Genomic DNA, 21901 nt, shown 5'->3' with positions numbered 1-21901 from the left:
AAAGAAAAGAAAAAAAGAGTGTGACAAACACAAAAACACACACATGCATAGCTGCACACAGAGAGTCAAATAAGAATAATTACAATAACTCTATCTGCATCTGTCTAACTTCTCAATTGTCTGTCCTTACTGTTAGCTGCTGCAGTTCACATTACATCTTTAGTTGGTTATAATGACAGATATCAGTGATTTTACTGTAATAATTAAAAATATTCTAGAAACCCGCACAACAACTCACAACATAACAGAAATCCAACTTAGCTTTTTTTTTTTTTTACTAGCAGGTACCTGTAGATAATACTTGCAAGGTAAACCTTATGGGTACCTGTCATACCTCATTTCCTGTCTCCTCTCTACTGTCAACTATCAAAACAAGACAAAAATGCCCAAAATTATATCACTAATACCCACTGGGAAAGTAATATCATCAGATAAATGTCTGAAATGTAAATCCACAGGGAGCAGAGATTCAGGCTCGTAAGACATCCCAACACACACACACAAAGATTAAGCAGTCTCCCCAGCAGAGACTCACTTATTATGGGGAGGGAGGGGCTCACATTATGATGGGCCCCCCACCACAAACTCCACTCTGCTAACAAAATGACATCTTATCATTGGAATGTGGGGAATCTAGGAAACATACAATGAAACCAGGGAGCAGCCTCCTCCCCAAACACACACACACAGAATAAGAGGTGAACACAAAGAGAGAAAACAGGAGCTCACTTGCACGTACACACACACTTTCTATAGACAGACTAGGCAGTGCACGCGCACACACACACACACACACACACACACACACACACACACACACACACACACACACACACAGCAGAATAGTCTGTGCAGAGTCAGTGCACAGACAAAAGCCAGAGCAGACTAAACACACAGAAAAAGAAAAGACACACAAACAGGCACAGACACACAGTGTTGTAGACCAAGCAGCCTAGATGTGCAGACCAGGTCACTTTACGCTGATGCAGACGACAGGCAGTTTAGAGACTCAATCTATTTTAGACTGAGGTCACACTCACACAGTCTTTCCTACAGGAGATGCACTGGTCTATTGAACACACATTCAGGCCTGCTGTCCTCTGTTGCATCAGAGACAGCAGTCAGCAACTCCAGCTTCCCCTTTTAGTTCTTTTAAACAGGAGTCAGTCAAATGAAATATGTTTTATCAAGTATTAATAAAGTAGAAACAATATCTAATTAAATCCTATAATAGAAAGAGCTGTTTACCAAACCCAAGCAGCTTTCGACCAAGGTTCAGCAAGGTTGGGAGGAGGGTCATGAAGCCAATGTGTCATTCCATTCCCATTCACACAGTCACTTTTATTCATACAGCGCAAAATCACAAATTTTCCACAAAGGGCTTTACAATCAATGACACCCTCTATCTTTACACCCGTGGCTCAGATACAGAAAATCCCCCCAGAAAAACTTTTTAACAGGCAAAAAAGGAAACGAAAAAAGAAACGAAAGGGAAGACAACAGAGGAGAGGCCCGTCTTCCAGTAAACGGATAGATGGACATGCAATAAATGTTTAATACTGAAGAGGCAGAAAACATAAAAAAGAGAGAAAATTATGTACTCATGGGGAGCTGAAAGTGAAATGGAGGCAACAGACTGAGTAACACAGTTATAGTGGATTTTTAATATTTCAGTAATATTGACTGATGACAACTTTTCCCAAGATTGACTCATTATTATTGCAACAGCAACAGCCCAAATGTGGGCACTAGTGTGGTGATGCCACTAAATTTATTAAAACCTGCACCACTGTCTTTGCTGATGCATCTAACACAGACTCCACTTGTTCTCTCTACTGTTTCATTCAGTTTATGCATAAAATGTGTAATTTTCCCTTTAATTTTCCCTTATTCCTGTGGTTAAAGACAATGCTCTGTAATTAAAAGGCCAAAGGTTTCATTTAACCAGAGCCAGATCCGCTCTGAACCTGTCTGCGGCAACTGGGTAGACTGGTGCGGTATTATAGATGATAAGCACAGACAATAAAATTCCTACCAATTAAACCAAAGAAAGTAAAGCATCCTTCTCTAATAGTTTCAAGCTAAATACTAACAACATCAGTGGATCATATAGTGTCTAAGGTTTTGTTTGCCGGATCCACTGCATCCGTCTGAGGAATGAGAAGCTGTCCACCTGATCCCAGATTTGTCATTTCAGGCTCAAACAACGTGACCCAATCCCCTGCCTCTGATCTGCAGCTGTCGGCCAATCGTTGCTCTGAATTTCCAGGAAGTGATTATTCTTACAATGTCAGCATTGTTTAGCAGCTTCCTGGCAAAACATATTAAAAATGGGAAAACCATAACCCTCTTTCTCCTAATCAGGTGCAAACTTGCATTTAGTCGGGCTACTGTGAGAGTGTGTGTAGGGTTGAATCTGGGTTTCAGTTAAAATTTCCAAATTACAATAGAAATTCAGGCTTCCTTGAGGAAAAAGCTCGATATAAGCGCTGTGGGTTGACATGCAGGTCCTGCATTTCACATATTTCACACACACCCTATACAATGTTTGTGTGGGTCTGTACCTCTCAGCAGTGTAGTATCTGGCAGATCAGAGACAGCTTGAAACAATCTTCACAGTGGACATTACAGAAAGATCAATGATGGGATGAATAAGTAGGCAGTGGAGGAGGAGGAATCAGACAGAAAGTTACTCCTCCTCTCAACGTGTGAAATTTAAGGAGGGAAGGAGATTGATGTCATGAAGAGAAGGAGGGATTAAGATGGAGAGAGAAACAGATGAGCGAAGGAAAAGGAGAAGAGCAGGGATAGATGAAGGAGATAAAGGGAGGGAGGAGTGAAGCTGATTGGAGAGACCAAAGCTGGAAGAGGAAGAAAAAAGAGAGAGAGCACGAGCTATGTCATCATGTCTCACTGTGCAAGTCATCGAACATCTGCATGATGCATTCACTGTCCCCAACTCACCCCTCAGCAAACACACACACACACACAAGCCCTACATAAACTGTAAGCACACATTGCCTTTCCATGAGTCAACAACACACACATACAGACAACCTGTTTCCAATTAAACCATGCTATAATCAAATAAAGCACACTTACCAACACAAACACACACACATATTCAGTGTAATGTCGCCCCCACCCCCACCTCAACACACACCCTCAGCAGTTTCTAAAGCATCCTTCAGTCTCTCTCTCAGCTCTTTTCATTTCACAGGATGACTTTATTTAGAAGAGGGTGCCAAAAACACTTCAGTATTTTCATCTTTCTCACTTGCAAAACCACACACAAACTCACACGTACACAAACGTACACAAAGTGTTAGCTCAGAATTACACTTGCTACTTAGTTTTTTTTTTTCTAAATAAACACAGAGAGTGGGAGGGAGAGAGGTCAGTAGAGTTTTCACTCTGAGTGCACACACAGTGACAGACACACACACACACACACACACACACACACCTCAAACCTCTCAAGAGAGATTTATGTGTGTGATAAATATGCTGCACTCCCATGGCTGGAAGGTCTAGACTACATGAGTTATTTCTAACTGTGTTTCAGTGACTGTGCACAAACATATGCAATTTTAAAATTGTGAACTAATTCACTACTACTAATTACATTCTTAAAGGCAGGCAGCCTGACCATATTATTCATCATTATAGGAAACTTTGGTGTAAACTCACACACACACACACATTACACGAAAGGAAGTGTGGGGATGGTTTGCATATGAGGAAGTGTCAGCTTCTTTGCTCCCTTCCTTTACTTCCTCACTGACATATGACAGAGAGACAAGAGGAAGACTGAGCAATACAGTGAGCGAATGAGTAATAAAATGAATGAAAAAGAGATTTCCACAGTGCCCTCTTCTCATCCTCTGCCTTCTTCAGGTTATCCTACGTCAGAGCTGAACACACAGCGACCTCAGCCCACGGCAGGATCCTCAAACTCATAAATCCAAGTGGTTGGGCTTTGTGGCCTTTAGGTACCTGAACTACACATCTTGCTGTTTAGTGTTTATGTACAAATGTGTGTTGGAGTGCTGTGTGTGGAAAATGATCAGCTATTCAGGGGTAACTGCACTCTCACTTTTGACAGTAAGTCCTAAAAAAAAAAAAAACTTCATTCCGGCAGTTTACATGGAAGAAAACAAACTTGTTTGGCCATGATGACTGTGAGATTCCTAAGATGAGACACAACATTTGCTCATTTTACAGCTAGTTTTATTAGAGAATAATTGCAGCTTCATGAGTGATGTTGTCATGATGAGTGATGGCACATCCACACATATATACAAGCCATATACCAGCAACTATAGTGTAGCTGGTGGTGATTTTCCAATCCTGACTGTAGCACAGATCCGCTGTGGCTCGATTCAGCTATAAATTCTCCTTTCAGGTGGTTCTTAAATTACTTAGTCCAAAAAACCATCTGCCTGTCTATCACATTAAAAACAGGAAATATCCTGCAAGTTTAAAAAACGTTTCCACTTTAAGGGTTTTATAATTAAACAGCTGAGCTCATCTGCAGCGAGGCTCAGCTAAATGAATAAGTTAACAATCCCCAAAGCTCGCTGCAGTATGCACACCCACATCGCCACTGCATACACACATGAACTCATGTACAGACCAACACTGACATGCACATATAAATTAGCTTAACTGCTATTAAAGAAAAGGAACTGAGTAAATTATTTGTAGCCAGGATTTAAAACATTTACGAGAAAATGTTTAAGCTGCAAACACAGTTTCCATTCCTTTTTTCACTGTGTGTGTGTGTGTGTGTGTGTGTGTGTGTGTGTGTGTGTGCGCTTTAGGGGGTGCTTTAGAGCAACTTCAGTATCAATCAGCAGTGAGAACTAGCCTTTGCTGAAGGCCTGACACAGCTGCAGTTTGCTGTTTTGTCAGGGAAATCTGAACCTCTGGCAGGTCTTACCATTTCACCTCAGCTCTGCTGCTCTGGAGTTATCTGGGGATATTTATCTTTCAGTAAAATACCTTTTCTCTCTTTTATACACTGATATGCACTCATATACATCATTTCCAATTCAAAATATTTACTTGTAATATTTCACCCTTTCCAAAGGCATCATTTGACCTCGTTAACTGGCTTAAATAACACTTCTTAAATGCCTGATAGAAACAATCTTGACAAACATCTCAGTGTCCTCTTTCTTCCTCTTGCTCCTCATATTTTGTGGCTCCAACATGATCTTTTCTGCCTCCCTCTAGTCCTTTCACTAACACGTGGACAGATTTCAGGCCAATACCAGGTTAAAATGGGTCATCACTATCAACAAAGCGCTGCAATGCTAAAATTGGACACTGTGAGCCACATGTATTACGATCATTAGACAGGATTCATTATGTCTATTTTGTGGTGACAAAATGATACTTACCAACATATAATGACAACAAAATTGTAAAATAAAATGTACATATGATTTTATGATGACAAAATTCAACAAATAAAATTAAATGTCCTACATTGGTGCAATACTGTCTGAGCTCAGAGATCAGTTTCTCTCTCACTGCACTGACTGAATAACCGTTATTGAAGGAGGGGCCTTGGAGCCCCAAATACGTGTGCATGTGCATGTATGTGTGTGTCGGGAGGGGGCTAATCCGCCTTGTGTTGCTGTTGAGAGGGAAATTTCAAGGTCTTTGAGTGCCAGTGGAGCTAAGAGCCTAAGGTCACACACACACACACAGACACACCCGGGGTCCCTCCTCTTTTCGTCCTCAGTTTCTCTGTTCCATTCCCTCCTCTCCCACCTCCTCCCCCTTTTCACTTTGTCTTTTCTCTCCCACTTTTCATCCTCCCTCCTCCCCACATTTCCCCATTTCTCTATTCTCTCACTGACCTCCCTCCACATTCACCTCCCTCTTCCTCAAACCCCTGCTCCTGATATTTCTCGATGCCTTCATCGTCCATCTCCTCCTCCCATCTACCAACCACCTGTACACCAAAGATTCCCCAATGCTAAATTTTTCTGGTTTTGCAATTTGTTCCATCTTACCTCTGTTTGGCTCTTTACCTATCTGTTTCTGCCAGAGGAATGAATGAATGCTAGGCAGGCTCCCACTGATCGCCTCTGACACAACAGGCTGAACTCTGACCTTTGACCCTCCATCCTCCATCTCTGCCCCCTAGTAGGGCATCATTTTTCTCCTTTCCCTCCCTTTCTTTTTTTACCTCCTAGTTGATTCCAGCCTCTGACTTTATTTTTAATGGAACTTGTACAATATGCAAATCTGTTGCCACTGACTGGGAGTCATCCTGACTGCGTTCTTTACTGCTGCCCTCAAGTTCTTCTCATTTCAAGCAGAGACCAAACAGTTTTTCTGCAAGCCACAGTGATGATTTTATCTCAGATTTCTTTCACCACTTTCACCAATTCATGAGCCACAAAGACATGGGTTCTCCAAAACTGATGTTTGGTTTCCTGCCATGGAGACAACTAACACTCAGTTTCAAGACAACTGAGGGCTTTCAAACAATTTTAAATAGTTAACAGAAATAATAAACATTATTTTCACCACAGTTCCTCAAGATTAAACTGACCCCAAACCTTTCTCTCTCATTCCAGGAGAAGTGCCTCAGCCTCTTCTTTCCCATCCATCATCTACCATCCAGTCTAACAAGGCACCTTCAGATAAGCTACTGGGTGACCTTCCTCCTCTTTCCTTCCCTCTATCTATTCATCCATCTATTCCTTCACTAAAGCTTAAGTAAACTATCTGCTCTATCTCCTTTCTCCCTCTCCTGCTCTGTTTCCATTCATCTATGGATTCCTCTGGAAACAGAAGTTAACCTGCTTTGGATCAGATGCCAAACAACTTAAAGACACAACCCCCAAATCTATCTCTAACAGACCCTTAGATTTAAACAACCGCAGGTCACTTACAAATGCATATTGTAGTAATTCAAAGGGATGGAAACATACTCACACCACATACACACATATGTACAAATACACATTTGCACATACAGAAAACCGACAAGTTCCAGATGATCCTGACTCCCACAGATCTCCAGTTGCCATGCCCACCCAGTGAGAGAATGTGATTGGTTCTAGTGAGTGTGTCTATGTGCGTGTGTATGTAACTTTACTCCCACCATTCTACCACATGTCAGCAGTTGCTCAGACATCTTTCACTCACACACACAGACACACACACACAGGATTACAGCCAGGCACTATAGAAAAGCACTTGTCTCTGCATGCATATAGCCGAGTCACCACAGGCCTTCAATACCCTTATATAACATGTTTAATAGAAAATTTCACTCCAGTAATCCAGCGTATACCACACTAGTAATAAATGTGCCACTTGTTTACTCTGATTATTTAACCAAGTTACGACTTCATCATTTTTAACACAACATCAAAAATCAATCTGAGGTCTGAATCTGTCCTGACAGGGACCTCCCTGACACAGAACACCGGGGTTCCTCTTTTTGACAAGCAAGAGAGAAAGAAAGAGAGAAAGAAAGAAAGAAAGAAAGAGGCATGTGTGACACAGAGAGAAAACTGGACGGAGGCTGGACGTTTGTTTTCTGATAAACAAACTGCCGTTTCCTAGACGCTGGGCATCAGGGCGAAGCTGATTTTAGCTCCTGGGATTCAGGAGAACTCAAGGAGCATCTTGTGATGGAGATGACAGGAAAACAACCTCACAGTCCCACAGGAAATAATCACTCACTGAGAAATAGAAACATGTGCAGATTTGCAGGGATAACATTTCATTACAGTCTCTTCTTGTTTGACTTTTTTTATGGTTCTAATTAATATAACAATCAGTCATGGAAGAGACTAAACACACAGAAAACTAGCTCAGGTTATCCACGCCTTTCAGTTCATACAGATTACTGATGTATTACAAATTACTCTCAGCATGTGGCTAATAATGTCATCTCATAAATAATGCAGAATATCAAATTAAAAAGTACATTTTTTTAATCTTGTACATTTGTGTCTCTGACTGGTGTTTCATCAGGACATGCAGTTCCACATGAGTCTGTGTCCCTGTTAAAACCTCAGCTCAGTCACTGCCCTGAATGTCATATGACTGTGTGAAACTCCTATTCTACATCTCCGGCATCTCAACACACCACTGTCTGTGCCTACTTGTCAACAAGACAAGCAGCAAAGGCAGTTTCCGTTTTCTTCACTTTGTGTCACCTCTCTCACCACCAACATACACTGAACTCCTCTGCATGTCTCTTGTTCACACTCTATCTCTCTATCTTCCTGACACACACTCACTGCAGAAGTTGCATCAGTGAACCGTAATGTAGCAATATCATCCTGTGGTGAATTGTGTGCCATCCCGTCTCGTGCTTCACCTTTCTGTTAACCCTTATGTATCTATAGACTAAGAAGAAAGCTGACTATGAGCTGCCCAGTGAAAACTCACAGAGAGACTATACTGGAACAGCGAGGAAGTCATCTGTCCTGTTCAAGGGCAACATAACTGGGAGAAGTAGGTGAGAGATGCAACAGTTTGGCTCATTCACTTTCAGTACCCTGAATTTCCCAGACAGTCTGGGGATTTTGATCAGAAAGTCTCTAGTCATAACCTACATTCTTTAACCTTTGTATAATGTTGTCCTAAATAACAAAAATCTTTTAAAATCACTCTACATTATATATAGATCAAGTAGGCAGATTTATGAGTCATCTTAAAATCAAATCCATGCGTTTAAACCTACATTTAGGCCTTCATTGTTTGGCATCCTCTTACTCATTTCGGCAATGTGTGGTAGGTAACCTGATTCACCACGGCATCCGTTCACATACAAATCAACCGTTAACACCACAGGGTCAAAGCAGGGTAACTGAAGGGATGTAGCAATGAAAAAGAAAACCATGATGTGAGAACAGAAAGCTGAGCTACAGAGGCTGGCAGGGGTTAAACCATTCCTCCTAAGTTTGTCAGATTTTTCTGTCAGACTTGAAAAATCAGCAGGATCGAGGAGGTGATTCTGTGTTTCAACATCTTAGGAATACAAACCTGGTCCAAGGAACTGCTATAGCTACAGGTCAATATTATAAAATTTTAATAACTATATATTTTCAAGCACCACACTCTCCTTAGCGATATTTCTCCATGAAGCAATATTTCTATAATGACTGCTCTAGAGACAGAATCCATCATTCATGGGAAAATACAAGTTTGAGGATCTTCGGAAAACAAATACGACAGCTACTGTGATGCCAGTGTAACACAAGACACACAACCTAAGAAAAATTGCTCAATTAAATCCAGAGCAAGTTCTGCACATGAACTACCTCATAACTGCTGGTTTAAATTACACACAAACATCTTGATGATAGACAACGTCTGGTGTTTCCCCATGTGTTGCACTTTGCTGGCTGCTGGTAGGACTATCGCCCTTCTAGACTCGTCATGCTTTATCTCAAATGCAGCAAAAAATAAATCAATCAAAGCAAACACATGCAGCCTTAGCCAGAATGTAATCTGCAACAGTATCTCAATCTAGATCAGATTGTGATCTCATTTCATGAACACTTCTGCAGAAAAGCAGTTGAGTGAGCAGGAAGTTCTCACATAAAAGTCTCAATATCTCAATGTAAAAATAAGATATGCAGAGGAAGAAATAGTAAGAAGACAGGTTAAACTCACTGTCTGGATGAAATTGAAACACCTCAGGGACAATAACAACCACAAAATGACATTTAATTAAAGGCTTAGCCAGATGAACAGGAAGAGACATGGCACAGACACCAAAGAGTCTGGACTTACCTGGAGTTCACACCATGCCACTTCCACAGTAGTCTCTGTGTCCAATCCCTTGTACACAGTCTTAAAGGACCCTCTTCCAATCTCTATGTCAAATTTCAAGAAACGTCCATCAGGTGAAGTCCCAACAGCTTTTGTCTCTACCTCCTCTATATCCTCTTGCACTCGTTTCTCAGCTTCTCTCTGCTCTGCTCGGGCTTTTGCAAGACCCTTCTCCTCCTCTGTCTCCCTCTCTTTCTCCTCAGTCGGAGTACTGACACTATCCACAGGTTCTATCACTTTTCCATCCTTTGCTACCTGTTGTGTGTTCTCGGAGCCTCTGGGACGCAATGTGACATCAGGCTGTTTGTCTACTGTTTTGTCTGTAACATCCAATACTGTCGGGCTGGGCTCTTTTGCTGCTCCATCTGCACTATGTTCAACACTGCTACTGGTGGGAACGGCAACCGTGATACTGCCTACAGCTGAGTCTTCCTCAGCATTTTGAATGTGCCCCTCCGCAACTTCCCCACTGAGCCCAAGACAAGGCTGAAGGGTTGTACTTTGTAAATAGGAACCTCTTGAGGCCTCCCTGTCCTCAGCATCTTGCACCCCAGGTCCAGGTCCAGAGGGCTGCGGAGTGAAAAAGGTGGGAGGCCCTTCACAGTCTGGTGGTGAAGTGAGTATCACCGCTGCTTTGCTGGGCAGGTCCAAAGCTGTGGCGTTGGAGTCACAAATGACACTGCGACGGAAGAAGCGGTGTTCGGCTGTTTTAGAGTCTCTGTCCATGGTGTGGCGCCGACGTTGGACCTCGGGTTGTCCGCCGAGCTTCTCCACCACGTGCGAGTCTGAACTGGCAGAGCCGTTCACATTCTTGTGAGGGGTCTGGGGTGATGGACAGGGGGAGATAGAGGAAGGAGGGGGGGCTGGGGCAATGAATTTCACTGCTTTGCTGCTACTATTGCTTTCAGACATTCCTCCCCGAGGCTCAAACCACAAAAGAGAAATTCTATACGTATAAATAAAGAATAAAGAATTTTATTTAGACCAACCTATGTGTAAACTGATTGTGGGTGCAAATCTTCACTAGCAAGCTCCTTTTTCAAATGAAAAACTCTCTAACCTCTGATCAAACTCCAGGAAAAGCAAAGTGGACGGGTTACAGAAAATAAATCAATCAAATCAACTGACTGCAGCGATCTTTGTTGCGGTTTGTAGTTTTCAGCAAGGATTTATTACCTTTACTTCCTCTTTGCTAAGTAAACTTGTTTCAACAAGACAACCTACAGTTCCTGCAAGCCCCTTCCGTGCAGGGCTCAGGGAAGCCCCAGGAGAGGTGAAGGGGCTTTATCTTAAAGACTGGGGAGGGAAGGGACGAAAGGCAGTCAAAGGAGGGTGAGTGCAAGCACTGCAACGAGGTGACACCTGTCAAATTAACACCCGAATCCATCCTGCTGCCAACATCCAGAGAGCAACCACCACGACATGGAAGAACTGGAGATCTAACAGACCAGTATGGCCTCCCAAAGGCTGATAAGACAAAATATGGTTGGAATCCAATCTGTTACAGCTTGACTTGGAGGTGTGGTGAAGTGTTCGTAAGGACAGCGTCAAGCCTTCTCTGCTCCCTGAAGGCAGGACTCCTTGGAGAGGTTGCTGGCCTGCCTGGCAAGGCCAGACAGAAGACTAGGTAGGCCAAGCCTGGCCTAGCCTGGCCCAGCTTGGTCTGCTTCTGTCCTTGTTGCTGGAAATGAAAAGAGAGGGAAGAGAGCTGAAAGTTGAAACAATATTTTCTTTATATATCTGACCATACATCACAAAATTCAGCATCTGCTTTCAACTGACCCAACCACCTTCAAGGGACACCCAAATGATACTTGGTTCCCTGCCAAAGTGCCTAGTAAAACATCCAGGCTGTCAAATACTGTGACATTTTACCACCATTTGGCCCACAATCAGTGATGTGAGTGACACAAGCAGTGTGGAAATGAGCCCTAGCCAAAGCTGCTTCAAGTTTGGTTATAGTTGACAAATCCATCTGTTTCTCCAACCACTGAGCAAAGTTCTATCCCTCATTTGGATGTTCCTGTCATAAGGAATTTGTATGGTAAAATGGCAAATCTAGGTCACTGAATGACAAAGCTGAGTTTCTCATACCAAAATGTGAATATTCATATTTATTAAAGCTATAATAAGAAATTCATTACTCAAGATTTGACTGTTGGGGGATTCAGCCAGACTTTTGTCCCAAAGGAAAAACTTGTTCACTCTTGATTTGGGATTTATTAGAGAACATTTGACTTGAGTTGAGCCTGGCACGAGCTTGAAACTCCACCTCCAGCTCATTGACAGTAAAGAGATCTGCATCCCACCCCAGCCTTCCCCTCCCAATTGCTCCCGTGTAGTTAATGCAGTGGATGGATGCAGTAGAGTGTGCGCCTAATTGCTCCACAATCCAAATTTAGCCCAAAGTCACCATGGCCTGGCTGACCCTGAGGTTAGGATACTCTGTAGCAATTCAGCAGCTTAACATGAGACAGGAGGGGGGCACTCAGAGTGACAGAGACAGAATCACTGCACAGATCCTGTATGCATATCTAAGGACAGTGTACATGTATATTACATTACATGTTGCGTTACAGAAATCGTATCAACCTATTAGGAGGTAAGAAATGTGCCTACTGAATTTACAATATGCCCTATTTAATATCCTTCAGATAACTTCTGGTGTGTTGTCATATTGGCACTGGTAAAGATGAACAGCAGCTGCTCTGGTGTACAACGTTAGAAATCAATTCATGATTAAAACCCAAAACAAGTTTTCACAAGTCTTATCAACACCGATGCACAAAAAAAACAGTGATTGTCACATTTTTGTTCAGATTTTATGTAGATTTTCTTTCATTACGTCCCCTTATGGGGAGTTCAAACTGCACTAAGCAACTGTGTGCAAAGTAAACTGAAAACTGCACAGACCTCTCTCATATCAATCAACCCGGATGGTGTATGACCACTTCATATCAAAGCATATTCGGTAGAAACTGATTGGGGCTTTTTTTTTTTAAGAAAAACCTGCCCTGTGCAGCTTTATATGTCATTTTATCATGTGTAATGATATTTTACGAATGAGTTTTAAACTGTGTCTGAAATATTCCCTCAGATTATGAAGCCTCAATTTATTTTGCTTGTAACGGCACCTGGCTGCCCTGGAGGTTAAGAGAAGTCATTAATTCAACCAGATGTCTCAACTTCCAGTCCAGGTGTCGACCGTATTAGAAAGGACCTGCAATGATCGATGAGGTAATACATTACACAATACAATGGCACCAACTGAAGAGACTAGACTGATGACTTATGTATGAAACAGCGGTACTCACTGAAGTGCATCACAGGGTGTGTTTCATCCAAGTCACAAAAAATCTCTCTGATCTAAATATTTCATTAGACAGGCGTACACTCTCAGTGCCTGAACTTCTGTGTCTCTGGCACTGAAATGGATAGATACGTCATACTGTTATCAATTAAATGACCCCATAGGGCTATTAAGGTGACATTATTTCAGATTATTGCTGCTGAACAACATCCATCCTTCCGCGGTTGTTATTATGATGTGTATCTTATTTAAGAAATGGACATGAGAAGATGTTTTTACAGTGATTTCCCAACAGCTAGGGGGTGTTGTTAGGTGTAACAGGAGCAGGGGCTTGATGCTTTTACAATCATATACCTTTTACCGATTGAATATAAAGGCGGGCCAGTAATAATAAAATACATAGTAAATTATTTTTTTAAATATTTTTTCATTTCTTAAAATCTATATTAACAGCAGTAATGGTGATTTTAAGGTCAAGTTTACCACATTAATATTTAAACCAACAAATATAGTGGCTGATTTTGGCAAAACAAATACATCATTATCATCACAGGTGTCCCGCAACGGCCAATTAGGAGAGAACGCTTTAATAACCCGACATTAGCACAGCTAGCATGGATTAAATCACTGAAATGCTCAGATATACTGCAACAAAAACATATGCATATTGATTTACAGCATTTGTACAGTGTCAAGTTGTGTAAAATACTCGAAAAGCCAGATTTTTTTTTACTGTTATTCTATGTCCAAATGTAATTGCCACATTTGGATGGTCACACTTGTTTTTCAAAAAGAAGCAGAAGGCTAATATAAAAAAAAAATAAAATAAAAACACAAAGGAATGCTACAGAGAAAAATGTTATTAACATAGAAAAATTGATAAAAAAAAAAAAAGGATTTGTCAGGATTTTATCCATGCAAATAATCAAGTTAATGACATTTGTTAAGTTAAAAAGTGAAGAAAGAGATGTTCGTGTTGTTTAAATGTGCACAGGAGAAGACAGAAGAGAGAAGAGAGTCCTCTGCTTCACTCTTAGTTAGAGGGCTTATAGGGCATCTCCTGACAAAATGTAGCTCTAAGTGAAGGGGAAATAAATATGAATATTAAATGGGCTGCAAGTTAGTAACTGGAAAGGGTGCAAGCCTTCTGCTGAATGTCCTGAACCGGGGAGTTTTGTGGCAAAGCTGAGCAGCAAGGCATGCAGTGAGGGGTTCACTGCAGCCTGTTGAGGAACTCAAGAAAACCAGGCTATGCAGCTAACTTTGCCCACAGGCGAACCCAAGACGCAACCAAGAACCAGTCACGATGTATCAGAATAAACCAGAAAAAAATGCACCATTACCTATTACATCGGTGTGGGCTGTGCTGAGACTGTAGAAATATGAAGATAAAAAAAAAAAACTTGAATAAAAAGCCTTCAACTCCTCTGCAGTGGGGGTCCGCTCCGACAACACAGCACTAATGTCAGTATAGTGCGTCACGTTAAAGCCACAGTTGGTTGCTGGAAAAAATCGGAAAAAGACAGTTTTTTTTTTTTTGTTTTTTTTTTTTTTACAAAAACATAACTTAAGCTACAACCGTATCCTTCTTCACAGGTCCGAGCGGCGATGCTGTGAGCGGAGCACGCAGCGAGCCACGGCAGACAAACAGACACCTCCCACAGGGCAGAGAAGCCAAGTTCGCTCGCTGGTAACGCGGCGGCTCCGGTACTTCTTTCTGTCTGTCTCTGTGTTGTCTGTGCCCGGGTCTGCAACCCACACCACACGGCAACAGCCTCACTCAAAAAAACGCAAGTATCCTCATCCGTATCAACATCCAGTCCGCTCCTGCGACCGCCGTTTCGCGCCCCACGGCCCGTGTGGTGCAGTAAATCCGCTGTGATCCACACTTATTCCCTGTTTTCAAGCCATCAGACAGCGGCTCCGTCTGCTCCGTGCTCTTCTCTAACGATGACTCGACAAGGGCTTTCAGTGAGAAGAGCCGCGTCAAGACATCCACTGTTAACCCGGGGGACACCGGAAGAGAGGCGGCGTTTCAAAGTAAAGCGAAACATAACAACATTTATCAACCATAACCCACACCCACGAGTGCGGTGCACTGTGTGGACCCAAAAGTTAAACCATCCTAACCATCAATCTAATGAGCAATGCTATTGTTGCATATATATGTCATTTCTTAAGGCTGCATGAAAAAAAAAAAATACATCCTGCAGCTCTCACGCTATTTACTTGCACCACACTTCCTATTTGTCCAGTGGTGTTGTTTTGTGAAGGAGTCAGCAGTCCGCATCTGTTTGAGCTGATGGAGATCCAGATGTGGCCCTGCTGCGTCCACTTGTCCAATCGCAGCAGAGGTGTGGGCAGAAGAGGAAACATCTTTTACCTTTTCCCTGGCTTGGTAAAACAGTTATGAGCACCTGTATATTTTTACAAGTAGAGAATAAAGAGTGCTGAGAAAGAAAATGATTTTATTAGGGAGGAAACACATTGTGTTCACTGTATGACTTTTAAAACCAGCAGTTCTTTTAAATATATTGATCTATATTTTTGTTTAACGTATACCAGCCTAACAATATTATCTTTAGCTATATATCGGACTCTTTAATAATAAAACATTTAAAAAAAAACATATTAATTATGTATTCATTTACTGGTAGCCTATTTAATTGTATAAAAATCGTATAGCCTAGTCGTGTCAAATTATAATTTGCTGCACTTTAAAAAAAAATACCACAATGACACTCAATATAACTTGTACGTGCTTCATTTAATTAGCAGTTTGTGTGGCAGCCAAACCGGAGTGAAATTGAGGGCCTGAAAAAAACATTTGCAATATTTTGATTAATAAGAAATCTTATTTTGACAGGTAAAACCGGAAGTTGTTTTGTTTATCCCGCCTGGCTTGACACAAACAGCCAGAGGAAAACTCCAGTGTCCTGACAGAGCTAGTCAACAGCTGCAGCGTGAACCAACACATGGCGTTCATCATGCTTTTATTGTATGTCTCATTCACGGTCAAACTCTCTAATTGATAACTATACGCCCTATGTGTGCATGTGTGTGTATGGACTCTCACCCTCTTTTTAGGTGCGTGTGTGTGTGCGTGCGTCTGTGTGTGTGTGTGTGTGTGTGTGTGTGTGTGTGTGTGTGTGTGTGTGTGTGGCCCTCACCTGCTCACTGACTTACTCTCTTATGTGTTATCATACCTTCTAAAGGAAGTGTCATGCAAGCTTATTTCAGGCTTATTACAATGACTCTATAACAGTGCTAGAGAGTTGTTTACTGACCCAACTTTGAATAAATAAAACTATTTACTTAAGGAACAACTTGTTTGCGTGATAACCACCACCCACCGTTTCACAGCTTCATTTTTTACAAGTTAATTGGTTTTCATTTGGCAAAATGTATGTGGGCCCCAAATGAATTCTAAATATAATGTCGGCACAGAACCCGAGATTTCCTTCTCAAATCGTAGCTTTTAATTACCCTTTTTGCTTAGAATAATGACTAATTTCCCCTGAATTACTGAAAACTTTTACATTAGCAGCCAGTCTCTCACCTTAGCTCATACATAAGCTTTTTTTTTTGTTCCATTTGTTGGACAAAACTTTGTACATTTACTAATTAAGAAATATAATTCACACTTCCTTCTCAAAAAATAACCAGTAAGAAATCACCACAGACCAATGTGCTGTAAATTTTACTGGCTAATGTACACAGCCATTGCCATATCTTATCCAAATATACCTGTTATCTAAGCTTTCAGTGTTAATAGCAGGATAATTTGCTCAGCGTTGCAGCTTCGCAATCAGCAAACACTCCTGGAATTATTTGGTATTTCAAAGAATGTTGCTGTACCTGAGATTCTCTGTTAAGCAGTGGGCGGAGACACAAACTGGGTCATGGACTTGTTGTTTTGGGTCTTCACATGACCACCAGGAGTTTAGTATTGCAGCAGAACATGAATGAGCCTGTGTGTTTCAGCACAGGGCACATCATTCAATTTGGGTCCTGGTCCCTTCTGACCTGAAAAGGAGTTGCGTACGTGTGTGTGTGTGTGTCTGTGTGTGTCTGTGTGTGTGTGTGGTGGGAGATGCTCCTTTGCCTGTGTACACAGTGAAACAATATGTGAGTTGGCCATAACAACATGGCAGCAAGTGAGGCCTGAACTTAACACACAGAGACATCATTGAATGCATAAAATATGCATCCTGTACAACTGCTGAGAGATAGCCCAGCTATTGTATACTTTACCCTCAAAGGCCTGAGAGTCTGCTGCTCTATTTTTATCATCATAGTCTCTATAAATACCATCAATCTATATGCTGACATCCAGTTTATAAGCAATATTTTGTTTCATTTCCTTCCTTTCCATTTACAACCTCTCTTATTCATCTGTAGAGGAAGTATTATGCATTGTTATCCATCTTTTTGAAATCTGGCTTGATTTGGGTTTTACATTTTACATGTCACAAATGTGTTCCTCTACATACAGCACCTGGCTGCACACAAAAATCTATGAGTGGATTTGGTTTACAACTGTTTTCATTGTTCTTTCACTTTTGTAAATGCATATTTGAATACTTGTTATATTTAATACGTTGGATACATAAAGGTCATGAATATGACAGTGTTTATTGGAAGTGGTCGTTTGGACAAAGCAAAATCCTAGAAAGAAACACGTGCATGTGTGTAGCACCTTGGGGTAGGGGCCTTTTCAACTGACAGCAAGCAGCATTCCTTCAGCACACACACACCTCAACACACCTTAGCCTTCTCCTTCAGAAACCTCCCCTGAAAATTACTCTGTCAGATTAAATGAGTTATTTCTAGCCTCGCTCTCTCCCTCTCATTTTTTCTCTCTGTGTTCTGACCTGTACCTGTTTTGACCTGAAATCCGAATGGTGGCCTAGAACAACACATTTCAGCCAGTGAAGTTCCAGGGATACCGGACTGAAAGAGGAACACCCTTGGGCAACTGCTCTCAAAGCAGCTGCGAAGCATGAGGTGTCAGTGAGGTGACAAGTGACCGAAGCTGTGACAAGATTGATAGATCCACGTTTCTCTCAGCTCATGCAGGTGACACCCCGACCTCACGCTATTGTGCAACTAATTTCCCTAAACTCAGGTCAAAGAACAAAAGAGGGGATTTGTTAGTTAGTTAGCCTTTTTTTTTTTAACTTTTATTTCGCTTTCTTCCTGGGAGTTACATCAGAAGACTGATACCACACTCATATCTGTTGACACATGGGAAATAGCTAGCCTGGCTGGCCGGGGGCGGTTGCAAAATCCAATTAGCAGCACATATAAAGCTCACTGATTAACAGCTTATATTTTGTCTGATTGATCTGTGCAAAAGCCAAAATGTATTCAGATCTTGTTGTCTCCGGACAGAGCCAACTGAGCTAGCTGTTTCCTGCTTTTTTCCAGTCTTAATGCTAAGCTCAAATAACTTCCTGCTCGCTGTGGCCTTATATTTAACACACAGTCTTGAGAGCGGCATCAATCTTCTCATCTGACTCTTGACAGTAAAGCAAATTAGCCTATTTTCCAAAATGATGAACTATTCCGTTGTCCTAGTGACTGTCACAGTTTCCTCGATTTCAGTGTGACAGGAGCTTTTCCTGCATATTCCAAACACTGACTTTAGAGAACAGCAACTGTCTTAAAATGACAGATTTCTATTCCTCATGCAAATTTCTGTCATCCTAACAGAGCAGAACACATCAGCGTGAATCACACTTCGCTGGTACAATTGCTTATCTTTGGCTGACTCAGCAATTAGCTCCCGTTGCTGTATACTCTATTTGAGCAATCCTGAAACCGAAGCTTATTCTACGGTTGCAATTTTTGCACATTGTGTAACTTTGGATGTTAATGTAATCTGCCTAAATATCAGTGAGATGTCTTAAAGGCTTTTCATGGTGCCAGAAGCCACAGGACTTCTATCTTCAAGGGGGAAGCAGGATGCGTTGACTGACAACTGGCAGCTGGAATTCATTAGCAGAGAGATCCTGACAACATGAGCTTTCCTTTACTCACTTGGACTCCTTTCAGTAACAAACCAAAAGCGACATTTTAACCTCTTCCTCATTTGTTAATGTCTCTCAGTGCCCTAGTCACCCAGTTTTAGCTCTCTTTCCTTCAAACACAAACACGCTAAACTTCAGTCTTTTTTTTTTTTTCCCTGTCAAGTTTACTTTTCCATAGTTTTCATAAGCTATTGTCCAGTGAGTAGGTGACTGAAGTCATGCCAGCCTTTAGCAGTTATGTTTACAATAAAGACCGCATTATCTGCTCATTCCCACTCAAAAACAGGAAGCAGTCTTACTTTTAAAATATCACCCTTGCGAATTTTTAACATCAGATTGACAGCACTGTTTTCTATGGTGGTAAATTCAACAAATTCATGTTAAATTCAGAAATACTTCTAAAGAAATCTAGTTTGCATGACTGCTTTGGCTATATTGACACAATGACACAGATACTGTAAGTCCTATTGTATCTTCATGCCTCATTGATGAAAGTGAGATTTTTTTGAATTTGGTTTATTTGCATTTAAAGAGGGAGGTTGTTTCTAGTGCTGCAGCGGAGTTTGTATGTCTCTTCTTCTCTTTCTCCTCACTCCTCCTCCGATTTAATGTTAGCAGTGGGTTGCATGTATTATAGTGGATACATGCATTTTTAGGGAATGCACCTACATGTATGGTTCCAGTCCTGTCGCCTACCTGCTCACACACACAAACACACAAACAAGATAGAAACAAGCAAAAGAGGAAGCTTGAGCACGTTGGGTACGACTAAGAATATGCAGAGGGGAAATATGCAAAACAGAAAGGCTGCTGACATAGCAGTGTGTGTGTGTGTATGTGTGTGTGACAGAGAGAGAGAGACCGAGAGAGAGAGAGATAGAGAGAGGTGTAAGTGTATCTGTGCGTGCTGTTCTGCCTCCCATATCAAGCATGCAATCATGCAAACTCTTCTTCTGCACTTCAGCTGTCATCAATCAGTTCTGGATGGCTGAATTTTCATTTCACCCAAAAAAAAAAAGAAAAAAAATCAGGAAAAACAAAATAAACACGTTTACTGATAGCTATGTGTTCTTACAGAGATCGGTGGGTCTATTTTAACCTCACTGATTCCCCATTTCTTCTAAGGTCATGGCTTCATTTCCATTTCTCTGTGTCCCTGTATGTGAAAATCTGTCATTGCTAGTTAAACATGCTATGGTTCCTCGTTTGTCCCTCTATTTTCTGCGTGTGTGTGTGTATATGTGTGTCTATGTGTGTGTCTGAATGCAGGTTAAAGAACTGGCAAACAGTCTCCTCTGTTAAAGGGCAAAGCCTGACCTGAGAATTTGTCCTTCCTAACGAGTTACAACAGGTTGGAAAACTTGTCGAAACTCTATGTAGGTAAATGAGGCTTCTCTCTCTCTCTCTCTCTCTCTCTCTCTCTCTCTCTCTCTCTGTGCGTGTCTTTCTTTTGGCTACTTCTCTCTGGCACTTCTCTCTGTGTGCTGTCCCTTTCCTATGTCTATTTTATCTTTTTCTCTTCATCCATCTTTCCGTCTTTCACTTTAAGCTGACTTAGAGCATTATGAGGCATCATAAGCACATTCAAAGTACACTGTTACAGCAATGAAGATGGGGCTTTTCTCTATGATAAACCAGTATTCTGTGAGACATTTACTGCATTGTGTCAAAGGGAGTGTCTTTAATGATCAGAATGTAAAGAAGTTGTCTACCGCTCATGTGTGGCACATTTAATTTCATGTTCCTCTGTCATGTACAAGTCCTGCACGATACATCCTTCAATTCATTTGTGAGGTGAATTTACTTCTTTGCTGCGCTCGAATTTGGTCTCGTGTTATTCTGCCTATGTTTCACTCACATGTTGAGACACTCACATCAAAGAGCTTTTTAGTCCGACTAAATTCAACAAGTGAGGCAGCTGCTTGAGTGTCCTGATCAAGGGCACTTCAGCAGAGGTACAGAACAGCATAATACACTTAAAAATAAAACACTTTTTTTTTGTAAATCTTCTATCTTCTTCTGCATATTCATCTGCATCTGACAACCTAAAATCAAGTCTAAACTCTCTTGAATTATGTCTGTACTATGTGTCAGAGGATGTGTTTTAAAAGCTCTCATGTTGCAACAGTGAAGGAGCCACTTCCTGTCTTGGTGACGCTGCATGCAACTCTCTCTCAGGTTAGAGAGAGAGAGAGAGAGAGAGAGAGAGAGAGAGAGAGAGAGAGAGAGAGAGAGAGAAAACTCGCATAAACTGACATGAACACAGGTCATGAACCCCATCCACTTGAAAATTAGCCATTTGTCAAACATGCTACATTTACAGTGATATTGATAAATTATTTTGTCAGCATACAGGCATTTTTTCCCCATATTAAAGGATTGATAATCTTAAACCTGGTGCTTCATCTTTAGAAACCTAGGAGGGCAAATCTTTTCATATTTCTTATATCAACAAATGTGCAATGTCCATGTGTAAAAAAAAAAAAAAAAAATCCATTGCCTTACATTCTTTATTGTTTGTCTTGAGCCTGTGAGGGTGCCTTGCTGTCGATGCCCATGAACATTTGAATTGGGCTTTTGCAATGATTTATGGGTAGTGTTGTGCAGGATGAAGACTCACACAAAATATACTGCATATAATATAATAAAAGGCACACAAGGTACAGAATGAGTGCATGCTCTTAAATGCTGTGGCACTGTACAGTAAATTAAATGAAGATCAGCACCGAGTCATCATGCAGTG

General features: G+C 41.3%; 1 protein-coding gene across 1 annotated transcript in view; it reads right to left on the bottom strand.

The window, feature by feature from the left end:
• Positions 1-15143, bottom strand: part of wnk1b (WNK lysine deficient protein kinase 1b) — a 90868-nt gene extending 75725 nt beyond the window's left edge. The window contains exons 1-3 of the mRNA XM_071503045.1: positions 14470-15143; positions 13131-13241; positions 9778-11497 (exon numbers count right to left, since the gene is read on the bottom strand). Coding sequence (XP_071359146.1) covers positions 9778-10728 — 951 coding nt within the window. The 5' untranslated portion in view covers positions 10729-11497; positions 13131-13241; positions 14470-15143. The remainder of the gene's footprint in view (positions 1-9777; positions 11498-13130; positions 13242-14469) is intronic.
• Positions 15144-21901: the final 6758 nt, after the last annotated feature.

This window comes from Trachinotus anak, unplaced genomic scaffold (genome assembly GCF_046630095.1).
Source record: "Trachinotus anak isolate AG129_WGS33_773 ecotype Australia unplaced genomic scaffold, CSIRO_AGI_Tana_v1 ptg000018l, whole genome shotgun sequence".
NCBI lineage: Eukaryota > Metazoa > Chordata > Actinopteri > Carangiformes > Carangidae > Trachinotus > Trachinotus anak.
Note: the sequence above shows the minus strand (reverse complement) of the source record. Positions and strands in the feature narration are given on the sequence as shown.